Source organism: Phasianus colchicus, chromosome 3 (assembly GCF_987193195.1).
Source record: "Phasianus colchicus chromosome 3, bPhaCol1.hap1.1, whole genome shotgun sequence".
Lineage (NCBI taxonomy): Eukaryota > Metazoa > Chordata > Aves > Galliformes > Phasianidae > Phasianus > Phasianus colchicus.
Window position 1 is genome coordinate 1,676,629 of NC_143438.1, and position 15,556 is coordinate 1,692,184.

The 15,556-nt window shown below is 40.4% G+C and overlaps 1 protein-coding gene across 2 annotated transcripts in view; it reads left to right on the forward strand.

Annotated features, from left to right (window-relative positions):
• The window catches only part of CNTNAP2 (contactin associated protein 2), a 758,846-nt gene that overhangs the window by 658,748 nt on the left and 84,542 nt on the right, over positions 1–15,556 (forward strand). For both annotated transcript variants that reach the window (XM_090136789.1, XM_090136788.1), the window contains 2 exons: positions 11,936–12,154; positions 14,555–14,791. In XM_090136789.1, the coding sequence (XP_089992915.1) occupies positions 11,936–12,154; positions 14,555–14,791 (456 nt within the window). The remainder of the gene's footprint in view (positions 1–11,935; positions 12,155–14,554; positions 14,792–15,556) is intronic.

The following is a 15,556-nucleotide window of genomic DNA, read 5'->3' on the forward strand; positions in this document are numbered from 1 at the left end:
TGAAGCAAGGTAGACAGTTCCTCCTTCTTGTTTACTCTCTATTCTATCCAGTCTTTCAGTTATTTCTGAAATGTCAGAAACAAGTTTGTGGAGGGTTTAAATGTTGCTAAAAGTCATGAAGTCTAATAATGAGTTCAGAAAAGGTGTTGTCTTATGTCTCTGCTCTGTGTTCCTTCTAGTGTACCAGCATACTTTTCTGGTGCAGTTCTTGTGAATTTCTGCCACAGATTTGGTGTACCTGACTCTCTCAGGATCACGCTCCTGGTTTGGATTATTGAGAAAGAACATGGGGTCATGTAAGATTTCCACCACGGCTCATTCTCTCAAATAATGGATGTGTTTTTCCATAGTAGTCCATTTCTTTATCTCAGACATCAGATCATCTTTGAAGGGGTATTTTTCCTTTACAGCTAACAGCATCTGCTTCCAGAAAGTGAAGGCCTCATCCTGACATCTGTTAAAACCTTTGTCAGTAGCTGAATCCTTAGCAATGCTTCCCACCTGATGAGCTTCTCTACTATCTAACTACACACTCTTGGCCCTCTTGTCCTAATACTGAAGTAGGCAGGTGACAGTGGGTTCATTTGGGTGCCGTGACAGATCTTTTCTCAAACCTTGAATTTCAGTCATTTTCAGAGGTCAAGTAGTGATAGTGATGCTATTGTTTTCACCTTCTTCTAGTTTTTGCTATCGCCTTTCTTGGTGTCAGTGATAGCAGCCTTCTTGAGGGCCGCTTCTCTGGGTGCTCCTCTCCTTCCTCTTTCTCTAAACAGAAAAGGGAAACAAAACAGTAAAAGCCTTTTGGGATATGTAGTTCTTTTCTTCTGAGAAGTTGGAACCTGGAAAAATCAACAGTCCACAAAACTAATTAACTAATTAAGCATTAACTCTTTAACTCCCAGTCCACAGGAATATCAATAACAAAAAAATCATAAAATCATGACAAGGTCTTTTCCAAACTTGGTGATTTTATGATTCTGTGAAATCTCTTGGAATGAACAGGGACATCCACAGCTCAGACAGATTGCCCAGAGCCTGATCCAGCCTCACCTTGAGAGTCTTCAGGAATGGGGCATCCACTGTATGACTGGGCAACCAGTCCCAGTGCCTCACTGCCCTCACTGTAAAAGACCATACCAACATACCTTTTCCTGCACCAATATAAATCTACCTTCTTTAACCATGAAATCATGTGTTCTATCACAACAGACACCGCTGGCAAGTGTACCCCCTTCTTTCCTTTTACTTATTGGAAGGCTGTTATCAGGTCACCTTGCTGCCTTCTCTTCTCCAGGCTGAAAAGCCCTAGCTCTTTCAGTCTGTCTTTGTAGGAGAGCTGTTCTGTCCCTTGGAACATATTTATTTCCTTCCTCTGGATGCAGTACTCCAACAGTTATGTTGGTCCTATACTGATGACTCCGTAGTACTACAGGTGAGGCCTCACTAGTGTAGAGGGACAGGATCACTCCCCTCAATCTGCTGACCATGCTTCTTTTGATACAGCCTGGGATACGATTGGCTTTCTGGGCTGTGAGAGCACTTTGCTGGCTCACATCCAGCTTCCCATCCCCTAGGTCTTTTTCAGCTGTGTTCATTGTTTCATCCCCCAGCTTGTATTGGTAGTAGATGTTGCTTCAACCCAAGTGTAAGACCTTGCACTTGAATTTGTTGAACTTCATGAGATTCTTCTGGAGCCACTGTTCAAGTCTGCCTAGGTCTCATTGGATGGCATCCCATCCCTCTGGTGTGTTCACCGTGCCACACTGCTTGTAGACATCAACAAACTTGTTTTGGTGCACTCAACCCCATTGTCAATGTCATTGATGAAGATGCTAGAGAATATCAGCACCATCACTGTTCTCCATCTGGACATTGAGCTATTGACCACCACTCTCTGGACTTGATCCTGCAGTCAGTTCTTCATCCATTGAACAGTCAGTCCACCCATCAAATCCATATCTTTCCAATCTGGAGGAAAGGATGTTATAGGATACTGTGTCAAAGACCTTACTGATATCTAGACAGATGATGTCAGTGGCTCTTCTCTTGTCCATTGATGCAGTTGCACCATCATAAGAGGCTGCTAGGTTGGTCAAGCAGATTTTGCTCTTGGTGAAGCCATTCTGGTTCTCCTGTATCACCTCCCTCCCTTCCATATACCTTACAGATGGCTCTGCTCCACGATCTTTGCCAGCACAGAGGTGAGACTGACAGGTCAGTAGTTTCTGGGTTCATCCTTTTCACCCTTTTTAAAAATGGGTGTGTTGTTGCCTTTTTTCCAGTCATCTGGGACTTCACCTGATTGCCTTGGCTTTTCAAATATTGAGAGTGGCTTGGCAATTATATAAGTTAATTTCCTCTGGGAATCTGGGATGCATCTCATAGGGACACATAGACTTGTGGGTGTTCAGGTTCCACAGGTGGTCATGAACCCGATCTTTGCTTACAGTGGGAGGAATGTTGCTTCAAATATCCTCTTCTACTGATCCAAACATTTGAAACTCCATGATGAGCAGTTATCAGAGAAGACTGAGGCAAAAAGTTGTTGAGTATCTCAGACTTCTTTTTATTGTTACCAGCTTGTCTTTGTCACTCACTAGTGAGGGTACACCCCCCTGGACTTTCCTTTTCTTGTTGAGGTACCTATAGAAGCCTTTCTTGTTCTTGGTACACCATGCAATATTGGTTCAAGTTGGGCCTTGGCTTTCATGACCCCATCCCTACACAGTCTAGCTTCCTTATATTCTTCTTACAGTATGTATCCCTGTTTCCACTGCTTGTGCATCTCCTATTACTCTTCAGTTTGACCAGCATGTCCTGGTTCAGCCACCCACGTCTTTTATCTTCCTTTCCTGCCTTGCTACACCTGGGGATGGAGAGCTCTTGTATACTGAGGAAAGCTTCCTTAAAGATCTGCCAACTCTATACTGCACCCTTGCCTATGAGGACAGTTTCGCAGGGTATTTTATTGACTAACTCCCTGAAGAGCTGAAGTGTAGCTTTCCTAATTTTACTCCTTGCCAGACTCATATCCCTCTGCAGCATGGACTCAACCACAGCATTGTCACTACAGCCCAGACAGCCTCAATCCTGATGTCACCAATCAGTTCATTTGCATTCTTGAGCATCAGGTCCAGTATTGCATCACCCTGGTGGGGCTGTCTATTATTTGACTCAGGAAGTTATCCTTATTGCATTCCAGTAGCCTACTGGATTGTCTACATCTCACCACGCTTCTTTTCCAGCAGATCTCTGGGTGGTTTAAGTCTCCCAGCAGGACAAACAGTTGCAATTGCAACACCTTCTGGAGCTGGAAGGCCTCATCAGAAGCCTCCATTCGATCAGGTGGCCTGTAAGTAGATGCCAATTACAAGGCTCCCTTTGCTGCCTTGTTTCTAACTTAGTCACCCATAAGCACTTTAATAGCTAATATTTATACTTGAAGAGAAAAGTCCCTTGTTCCTTCTTGTGTTTGGTTGCTTCTAGGCTACTTAACTGAGACATACGTAACTTCTCCAAAATCAGCCAAGGAACAGTGACGACCGTGAACCATGATTCCCATTGCTTTTTGCCTCCTCCTTAACAGCATTCGTTCCCCCAGACTGAAAGCTCTAACAGATGATCAGTTCATATATTTTCTTACAGATTTTAATAATTTTATCACGCTTTTCTTCAGGAGTATCCAGAAATGGAATTCTATGAAATCAATGAGTTTTCTACATTGTTCTCTTTAAATTGCGATATGTTAATGTAAATGCAGCTTACGTCTTCCCCTGCTTTATCTTTGTAGCTGAGAAGGGAGACTGTTGTGACCTTCATTGTTGTTTTTTTTGTTTTTTGTTTTTTTTTTGTTTTTTTTTTTCAATTCAGTTGTTATTCTGCTCTCCTAGCAGAAGGTTACCTTTTTTGAAAAACAATCCCCTGGGAAAGCACTTTGCATAAGCCACATGTCAAAGACTATATAAGAAACTAAAGAATATCTCCATCCCAGGGGCCAGTAGGATGCTGACAAATTAAATGGAAAAGCATTTAAATTCTTCGGGGAAATCTTTGACCCTGTTTTTTCAAACTCTTATCCTATTCTGGGACAATATGAAAGTTGGAAGCAAACAAAACAAACAAAAAAAATACAAACCACCATATCTGAAAAACTGCAAGTATAAATCTTCTACAGGTAAGATTTATTTTCAGCAGTGGTATGTGTATAGAAAAGCCTGATATTCAAACATGGCAATTGATGACCCACGTGAGATGATCTGTTATCTCTTTATTCTTGTGCCTAATTAGCAAAGGGCATAGGTGCTGAGAATTCTGTGTGGGATCAAGTCAAAAGCAGCAAAAAAATTCTGAATGGAGAACTTGCTAACACTGACCAATAGATAACTTTAGGCATAGGGATGTGGGAAAATTAAGATCAGTAGCTCTGCTGTAATTAGCTTAGTCTCTGATAGAGTATGGGTTGTTGAGTACAGGTTGGTAATCCCCAATGACAACAAGTCCTGCACTGCACAGATCTGTATAGCATCCCTGAAGCACCCTTTCAAGGGTGTTGGGGTGCTTTTCTCATTACCACAAATGCCAAAAGGTAGAAATTTTATGGCACAGTTTATCAGGTACAAATAATGTAAAATTCAAGGTGGGAAATGGTTGGCTGTAGAAAACACAGTTGTCCTCAACTTCAATTTGTATTGCAGTGAAAACACATAATAAATCATTCCTAGTCCAACCACTCATCCAAGGAAATTTTCTTTAAGTCCAGTCAGCTTTGTGTTAAATGCTAAAACTGAACGTGCTCTGTTAGTTTCTTCATTTATACTCATCTTTTTCAGGCAGCCTACAAATATTTACTGAACAAAAATGTTGAGTATCTTAGGCATGTAACAGGAACAGTCTTTCTATGCCCTTGAATTAAAATCATGTCACAGGTAACCACAGTACATAACCTGTATTTATCTTCTCAAATATGTCAAACTCTATTGAAAACAAAATCAATTTTTGCCTGCTGGACAACCATTTTGGTCTTTTACGAGATAAAAGAGGTGATTCAAGACAGCCAGCATGGCTTCACTAAGGGCAGATCATGCCTGACTGATCTGGTGGCCTTTTGTGATGGATGACAGCTTCAGTGGACGGCAGAAGGGCAGTGGATGTCATTTACCCGGACTTCTGCAAGGACTTTGACATGGTCCCTCACCACATCCCTCTCTCTAAATTAGAGAGGTATGGATTTGAAGGATGAAATGTTTGATGGATTAGGAATTGGCTGGCTGGTACAGCCAAAGTGTTGTGATCAATGGTTCTCTGTCACAAGAGAGAGAGGCCGATCACAAGCAGCATCCCTTAGGGATCAGTCTTGGGACCCATGCTCTTCAACATCTTCATCAGTGATGCAGATGATGGCATCGAGTGCACCCTCAGCAAGTTTGCAGATGACACCAAGTTGAGAGGTGCAGTTGATACACTGGAAAGGAAGGGATGGATCCAGAGGGACCTGGACAGGCTGGAGAAGTGGTCCCATGAAAATCAGATGAGGTTCAATAAGGCCAAGTGCAGGGTGCTGTACTTGGGTTGGGGCAATCCCAGGTATTTATACAAACTGGGGGAAGATCTCCTGGAGAGCAGCCCTGCCGAGAAGGACTTGGGGGTCCTGGTAGACAAGAAGCTGGACATGAGCCAGCAGTGTGCGCTTGCAGCCCAGAATGCCAACTGTGTTCTGGGCTGCATTAAAAGAGCAGTGGCCAGCAGGGAGAGGGAGGTAATTGTCCCCCTCTACTCAGCTCTTGTGAGGCCCCATCTGCAGTACTGCATCCAGACCTGGGGCCCCTAGTACAGGAAGGATGTGGAGGATCATTCCTTCCCAGATGCAGGACTTTACACTTCTTGAACCGTATGAGTTTCTTGTCAGTCCGTTTCTCCTGACTGACAAAGTTCCTCTGGGACTCCTTCCAGTTTTTTGTCATCTGTAAACTTGCTATGGATGCATTCTGACCCATCATCCAGATCATTAATAATTTTGAAAGGGACAGGACCCAATATTGACTCCAGGGGTTTACTGTTTGTTACTGGCCTTCAGCAAGCCCTCACACCACCTATGTTATAGACCCTATCATTCGGGTAGTTTTCAATCTACTTTCTTCATAAAATCATTTCTTGCCTTGCGTGTGACTGGAAATTATTTCTAGGATTAGTTTTTTCATCACTTTCCCAGGATTCAAGTTGAGGCTGAGAAGCCTGTAGTTTCCTGGGCCCTCCTTCTTGCCCTTTCTGAAGACAGGACTGATGTTTCCTTTCCTCTGGTCCTCAGTCACCTCTCTCAATTGCCAAGATCATTCAAAAATTGGAGAGACTGGCTTCACAATTATACTAACCAGCATTCTCAGTACTGATTTGTGTATGTTTTCAGGAGTCACAGACATGCAAATGTACACTTTAATTTAGTGTTCTCCAAGTCAAACTTTTTCTACCAAGGGTACTTCTCCCTTCCTCCATGCTTTTCCCTAGTAAGTCCTATCTTCCTAGTAAGGACTGAGGTAAAGAAGGCATTTAGTACGTCTGTAATATCTTCGACTCCCTTAATGGGACCCAAGAGAACTAATCATGCAATAAAGAAAAACTGAAATCACATAACTTCATGATTTACTTTTTGGAACCGAAGGTTACAGGGACACAGCAGTTATGTATACTTTTAGCTGCCAGAAAAGAACACAAGTGCAAAATCTGTATCTGATAGACACTTTAGTCATCTGAAGAGAGAGGAAAACCGTTCTGGTGCCATGCTCCAGAAATATACCTTCACTCTGAGTGATATACTGCTGCTAATTGCTATGCATTTTATCTTCTTCCTTGTACTTGCTGGGATCACTGTAGCCTCATTTCATGTGAGCCTCTGTGAACAACCTCATAGCTATACTCTAGTTCTACCCAGAGAAGTAAACATTACACAGAATCGTAGGAGTTGGAAGGGACCTCCAGAGATCATCGAGTCCAACCCCCTGCCAAAGCAGGTTTCCTACACCAGGTCACACAAGTCGGTGTCCAGGCGGGTCTTGAATATCTCCAGAGAAGGAGACTCCACAACCTCCCTGGGCAGCCTGTTCCAGTGCTCCGTCACCCTCACCGTAAAGAAGTTCTTGCACACATTGGTGCGGAACTTCCTATGCTGCAGTTTCTGGCCATTTCCCCTTGTCCTGTCTCCACATATTGCTGTAAAGAGTCTGGCCTCACCACTCTGCCCCCCACACCTTAGATATTTATAGACCTGGATCAGGTCCCCTCTCAGTCTTCTTTTCTCAAGGCTAAACAGACCCAGTTCACTCAGCCTTTCTTCACAGGGGAGATGCTCCAGGACTTTCACCATCTTTGTGGCCCTCTGCTGGACTCTTTCAATGAGATTCCTGTCTTTTTTGTTCTGGGGAGCCCAAAACAATGGTTAATCAAGGGGAATAAAGAAAATGAACTGATTTCATAAGCAAACAACTGGTGTTATAACCTGTCAACCTTCTATTGCACTAGATTTTATGAAAAAGAATTCCAAAAGATTTCAACTATATCCCCATAGAGAGCTCAACCAGCTTTACATTAAAGAATTGTTACCTGATGTTCAGACAGTGCCTGCTATGTAACAGTTTGTGCTTATTGCACAATTGAAAAGAGCCTTGCTTTGTCTTCTTTGCACATTCGTTTCAGATGTTTACAGACACTGATGAGATCCCTCTAAGTTTCTGTTCACAGAATAGGTGCTCCAGTCCTTTGTTCACCTTCATCACCCTTCTTTGAACTCTCTCTAGTATATCCATGTCTGTCTGGTACTGGGGGACCAGTATTGGACACAGGACTCCAGATGTGGCCTCACTAGGGCTGAGTATAGAGGAAAAGTATAACTTCTCTCAGTGGTGATAGTACTTTACCTAATGTAGCCCAGGATACCATTCACCTTCTTCTGCAGCAAGGGCACACTGCTGGCTTGTGTTCAAATTGGCGTTCACCAGGGTGCTGAGGTACATGAACTGCTGCTTTCCAGTAGCACAGCTTCCAGCAAGTTCTGGTGGCTGGGGATGTTCTTCCGCAGATGAGGGACTTTGCACTTTCATGTGCTGATCTGCATAAGGTTCCTAATCAGTCTGTTTCACTAATATGCTGAGATTCCTCTGGTTGGCTGCACAAACTTCCAGTATATCAGCTATTCCTTCTAGTTTTAAATCATCAGCAAATCATCTGACAGTACATCTTACCCCATCATCCCAGGGCAGAATGCTGGATTAGATACTAGGTAAGTTTGAAACCAGCACTGACTCCAGCAGTACCACTAGAGTCTAGTCTTTGTGTTTATCTACCAGTTAACCTAGGCTAGTTACTGGGTACACTGTCATTGTATTTCCTACTGTATAATCAATGAATGTACAGATGTTATGAGATGTACCAGAGAGCCAGGCTACGCAGTTATTATACCAAAACAGAGTAGATAGGATGCTTACCTGTATCCTGAGCTTGCTATGAAACTCCAAAGAGGATCTCCAGAAGAGATCCTTTCTCACTGCTAGTCAGCTCTTAAATGGGTCTAGGAGAGGTGCTCCACCCCTTCTGGCAGCACAGCTGAATTGCCTTCACCTGTGTTCCTGTGGCTGACTCATTGCTTGCCTCGGGTGATCAACCAGAGGTTCAGGCTGTGATTCAGCAGTTGCCATACACCTACCTTCCAACTTTCATCTTCCTTCACTACCTTGGCAGTATAAGATCCAAGATCGTGTAATGCTGCATGCTCTTTTTTGTCTGCCTTCTTAACCCACAGACAGAGACAGAACATGTCTAATCTGTGCAGTGAACCCCCATGTTAGAGAAAAAAAAGTTACTTCTATATAGTAAGAAAAATGAGAAGGGCATTGTGTTTGCCAAAGTTGCACTTCTACATTTTGAACGGATGGCTGGCTATGACCTAAGACCTTTGAAAATTGAATTGATGAAAGAAACATGTTCAGATTTAATTACATATAATTGCACAAGGCACAGAAATTGTAAATCTAAGTGTAGCCACAAGGCCACAAACCTCAATTTACTGAGAGGGTATATGTGCCAGAAGAGCATAAAAAAAATTCATCCTTGTTCAGTTTTATGGAATTTCCATCTCAAAACTTGATATTGACCAAATACACTAAATATATATATTTTCTTTTTTAATACCTTAATTAAGCAGTTTCAGTTGTTTTTTCAAAGTTTGATCCACATTCACATTTTTTAAAAGAATCACCTTGAGTTTTATGGTATTTAGTAAGACAGAAAATGGTCATAATGGAAGCTCACTTCCTGAGCTACAAAGTGATTGGCCTTTATAGAAATCTCAGGTATCTGTACTGCTCATTGCGTACATGTTTCTGAAAAATCCAGCTGATCACTGTGAACAGCTAATCAGCTTACATGTTAAATGATTTTTAATCCTTCCCTTCAAAAGTTTGTCAGAATAGTACCATTTTTGTGTCAAATAAGGATGTATTTGAGTCCAAAATGCCACATAATCCAAGGTTGTATGTATAGATATAGAGAAAATGAAAACTATACTTTTAGAGAGAAAAAAAAACCTGAACAGTTGCTATATTCCACGTAAATAAATAATAAACTGAACTTCTGAATAAATTTGATATTATACTGGGTCTGGGTGGGATGAAGCTAGGGTGCAGAGAGGAAGGTGATAGGGCTGCAAAGGTGGTCCTTGTTTGGAAACAAGCTAGACATTGTTCTGCTAGTGGAAGGTAGTGGTGGGAGGTAGTGAGACATTTTTTTTGTTTTGCTTGTTAATTTACTTTTTCTAACCTCTCTATCTGACCTATTAAATTTTCTTCGTCTTAGCACACGATTTTTCTCACTTTTGCTCTTCCTGCTCTCTGAGGAAAGTTGGAATGAGAGGGTGAACAGGTGAACTGTTCAACTGCTGAGCTGTTGACCAGAGTCAACCCACCACAGATGCTCATCCTCTTCTAATAAAATGCCAAAACAAATCATTTTATCTAGATGCTGCCCTGGTTGAAGAATATTATTACACTGTGGACTGAAATTTTCATTCAAATAGAAGAGAATTAAGAATCAGAACTAGCAACAGAACTTGCATGTAAGATGCTGCCATGCAGCCAGTGATTATCTGGATTGATCTTTTCATTGATGTCCTTCATGGGTTTTTTTCAATCTAGCAAATAATTTCTTCTCCTTTGGTTTTTAAGACTTGTGTGTTCATGTTGCCCAGGGATGGATAAGTACAACCCATAGATTCTGTGCTGCCCTTTCACATCTCTAACTTTCAGCAAGTCAGTAGGTACCTGCGCTGAAAATAAAACTTTGATGAGAAGATTGTTCTGGGATGCTTCTCCTTCCCCCCAAAAATAAGATTCGTTATAAGAATATAATATGAATTTATATGTCTAGTGCTCTTATTTTTACATTAGAGCTAATGATTCTCTTCGCTAAGCATGAATTTCATTATAAAATAGGTCTTCAGACTGTGAAACAGTCAATATAAAGACATGCATATAGCTGGACTGTACAGGCATTAAGACTTCTGCATGATGTATCTCTGCATTTCACTTTTTTTTTTAAAAGAAAAATAATTTCCCTTATTTAAAAAAAAAAAAAAAAAAAAAAAAAAAAAACACTTCCAATTCCTTCCAGAAGATCAAAAACTTGCAAATCAAGAAGTATCCTTGCAGAAATTTCCAAAATCCAGGATGGTTTTACACTCAGGGAACCCATAAAAATATCAATAGTGCTGTCTGTTGCCTCAGAATAAGAGGAATATTCTACAAAGGCATTCTCATTTTACAGTATTGTGGAAAGATAGTGTTTTGGAAGTAAGACAAGCCTGACAGTGAAGAGATCTCAGGTGTTTCTTCAAAGCAAAATGTAAGGGACATCTCCTTGAAAATAAACATGGATACAGCAGAAGTACTGAAGAGATTTTACTCTACTGCTTATTTAGCCTTTGTTTATTGTCAGAATACCTCAAATTATAAGGCGTGATAGCACTAAAATGAAGCATCTTTATTTCTTTAATGACAAGCTTTGACCAGAGATTTTTCAGAAAAATAAAATGGCATTATAGCTTTGTATGTTTTAGAAAAACAAATCAAATGGAAGTCTCAGGTGTCTTTATTTTTGCTCCTTTGTGAATGCTGTCAATAATAACCCATTCTGTGGTAACTGTTTCATCTAGTGTTTTGCCACTGTAAAATATTTTTTAAAATACATTTAATATAAATTAAGTCTCAATAGGAAATTTAAATTTATATTTCTTCAGTCAAAATCATCTACGTACATTCCCTGTACAACCACCAGTATCAATTATATTGATATATCATGATGGATATGATCTGATGGAATGTCTAGTAGAGCTTATTGAACATCTGTAGAATATCTAAACATTCTTTTCATTTTTACTATGAATAGAATGCTATACTGTTTGCTGAGAATCTATTCCTTTTTCAGTCATAAAATTTCACATCACTTATTTACCACCATTTCATATATGTATTAGTTTGTTGTAGAAATTAACTGCCTCCCAGAAGAAGAAGAAGAAAAAAAAAAAAAAAAAGCTCTGAAAATTAAAAAAAAAAAAGAATTTATTTCAGGATCTGTTGATGTTTTAAAAGTTTGTGAGCGTATTTTTTCTGATATTATTGAAAATATATGTGGAAATAAAAATTCTTCTTTTGGGATATATTTCACTCTGAGTTAATTTTAACTGGTTTAATTTCTGTCACGCGCTGTAGAACATTTTCAGAATGGCTTCTTGGAAAGCCATTTCTCTGATTTCTCCTCATGTTAGAAGGAGCTAAATGTGCTTATAAATTCTGAAGGGTGTCTGAGCAGTATGTATCTTTACTTAAATATTTTCTGTTTAAAAAGTGTAGATGTATATGTTTACAGCATAATATGGATTTGATCAATGTTTCAGCTGCTACAGAGGTTTCCTTTTCATTTGATGTTGGAAATGGACCTGTGGAAATAATCGTCCGGTCTCCCAATCAGCTGAATGATGACCAGTGGCATCGGGTCAGTGCAGAGAGGAACGTCAAACAGGCCAGCCTGCAGGTAGATCAGTTGCCACCAGAAGTCCGGAAAGCACCAACGGAAGGACACACACGATTGGAATTGTACAGCCAGCTCTATGTAGGTAAGGTGCAGAGAAAATTACCAGGCTTTCAGGTACTGGATGAACTCTCTGCCTCATCTCTAGCAAGCATCAGTTAATTTAACATGGGAAGATGCCTTCCCAAATATTTGAGAAAAAATAATACAGAAGGAGAAATGACAAGCACCTGCAAAACTACAGAGATAAGAGGATTAGCTAAGAGAAAATATTCTGTACTGGCAACATGTCATTTTTTGGCCAAACTCCTGTTTTGGCCAGTTTCTCTCTCACTTGTACTTATTTACAATTGAATTTAAAATCTCTGTATAGATCATGCCAGGACTGTGTGAACCTGCTGTGTCCATCCTAGTCGCACAGGTTTGGTCACTGTCCATGCTTCTGGTCTTACTGCAGTAATTTCTCTTTAGTCATATGGGCTGTTTTTCCATTTGCTGTAGGAAAGAATCACATCGTGCCACAAAAAAATTCATTCACCAGAACCAAATGAATACAGCCGCTTTCTGGAGACGCTGGTTTCTAGTGCATTTTTAGCATGTTATTCCAGCTGTACTTGTATTTCTCTGACTGCTAGACCTAGGAATCCAAAGGCCAGACATGGCAAGTGCCAGTAGTTGGAATTAAAAGAAAGTGAGCAAAGAAGCAGCACCTTCCTACCTCTTTACATATCTGTTAAGTGAAGAAAGGAAGGAAGAAGAAAAAACAGATGTTACCTTATTTTTTTCCATGTTAGTCCAGATAAAACAGCAGAAATTAATCAAAATGTTGTTTAAAGCCGTTCCCTCCTTGGTAAGCAGCACATGTTGCTGTAGACCACTTTACAAGTGTCACCAGAGATATAGCCATTGTTTACACAATGAGTTTCTCCTTTACTGCTGACTGTGATCCCAATAAAAGCCTGTTTCCAAGTAAATTGAAATATGAATTTTTTTTAGAAGACAAAGCTTAAGAAACACCAAGACTTTTTATGAAAACAGAAAAAGCTGAAAATATTCAAACCTGAGTTCTTGGGGAATTGCTAATAACTCTTGATTTTTATAAATTGTTTTGAATTAACACTTATACCATCCATCTTTTAAAATACTTGGTACTTGTACTGCCAAAAGCTGAATGTCCAAACCTGCAGCTGACTTTCTTTCTGAATCAGATACATTTCCTATAACTTACAAAGAATAGTGTCTCTGATTTAAATTCTAGCCGAGTCTGACAGAGAATTGATGTGAGTTCAAATGTCCTCAGTGAACACTCTGAGTATCACAGCCTGCAGAGTGACACAGAATAAGAATTATTTCAGTACTCCCTTTTCTGTGATAAATATTCCTTGGGACAATGAGGGAACCTGAAGCGTGACTTAAAATCCTAGGGGCTAGGACATCCATCAGGACAGGAAAGATGTGAGAATTGTAAGCGTTAGAATTCTTTTGTCACCATGGTGCATATTATTTTGCATAAAGTGGAACCACACCAGCATGGCCTCTACCCTGTGCACTTCAAAAGAGACCAGAATGAACTGTCTCCTCTTAATCCAAATTACCCAGTTACCAGACACAGATTTGAAGCAGCGTCTTTGATTTCTGTGACTGATTTGAAGCAGCAGATGGTCTGTATTTAGTCCTCTGCCCTATCCAGGTACTCTGTGCTCTGCAGAGATGAGTGTTCAGATCTCCTCAGGCATATGTGGGACTCTTCAGCATCTGTGGCACTGCAGTAATCAAAGGGATGAGAGCACTGTATGACAACTTCTCACTGTTTTTTGCTTGCAGTTTCAGGATTTGGGGTTTTGTTGTTGTTGTTGTTTGTTTGTTTTTAATCCAGCTCTGAGTAAGACTTTCTGAGATAGACTCATGTTTTTCAGCAGGTATTTACCAGAAAAAAAAAAGAAAAAAAAAAAAGTCCTTAGTGACTGCTAAGAAAAACATTCCAATCCAGATTTTCTATATTTTCAAATACAGCTCTTCAGTGCTGTGTCCTTCTCCCTATATTTAGGCAATTTAGCATTATGCCCGATGTTGCTTGGAAATGAGCATCTTTATTCTTACTCCCTCTTTCTCCATTTCTGTTTTAAAATATATTAAACATGTTTCAAATATGTAACATATTATGATATCATAATTAGCAACCATCAGCAATAATTACCAAACAAAGTTATATCTTAGCAATGTAGCCAAGCCCATTTCTTCTATGGTCATCTCTAAAAATCTTAAAGCTTGATAAGTGTAAAGCAAAGGCACTTACTCTTTAGGTATATTCTTGGCACAGTCTGAAAACTGAGGTTTAACTTTTCACTGATTTCGATTTCACTAGGATGTGGTAATTCCTCTCTTTTATAAATAAATTACTTAATTTACTTACCTGTTGTCACAAGCCTAGTAGGATATTTCCTATAAAACTCTTCACTGTTGTCTTTTTAATATTTCTGCTCAGGTGCTGCAGGCGGACAGCAGGGCTTCCTAGGTTGCATTCGCTCATTAAGGATGAATGGGATAACACTGGACTTGGAAGAAAGAGCAAAAGTCACTCTAGGGGTGAAACCTGGCTGCTCTGGCCACTGCACAAGCTATGGAATGTACTGTGCCAACGGAGGAAAGTGTGTTGAGAAATACAATGGCTACTCCTGTGATTGCTCCAAAACAGCATATGATGGACCATTTTGCATTAAAGGTAAATGAAATATGCAGAAGGCAGAGTATGGGTGAATAATTAAATCAATTTTTGAGATTTTATTAATTTAAAAACTAAATCCTGTTTAATACTTCTTACTGGCAAGTCAAATTATGCATCCATGATTTAAATTTGATATTTTGTAAAAGCAGCAATGCTGCTACTCATAGTATGTCATAGAATCATAGAAAGGGACCATTAAGATTGTCTACTTCCAACCCCCCTGCTATGGGAAGGGACACCTCCCACTAGACCAGGTTGCTCAAAACCCCACCCAGCCTGGCCTTGAATGCTTCCAAGGAGGGGGCATCCACATAATCTCTGGGCAACATTTTACAGTGTCTCACCACCCTCATAGTAAAGAATTTCCATCTAATATCTAGGCTAAATCTACCGTATTCTAGTTTAAAACCACTTCCCCTCATCCTGTCACTACCTGGTCCCATAAATGTCCCTCCCCAGCTTTCCTGTAGGCCCCTTTCAGGTACAGGAAGCCTGCTATAAGGTCTCCTTAGAGCCTTCTCTTCTCCATTCTGAACAAACCCAGATGCCTCAGCCTGTCCTCGTAGGGGAGGTGCTCTAACCCTCTGATCATTTCATGACCCCTCTCTGGAACCACTCCAACAATTCAAAGTCCTTTTTATATTGCGGGACCCACAACTGGATGCAGTATTGCAGGTGGGGTCTCACAGAAGGAGAGTAGAGGGACAGAATCATCTCTCTTGACCAGCTGGTCATGCTCCCTTTGATGCAATCCAGGATATG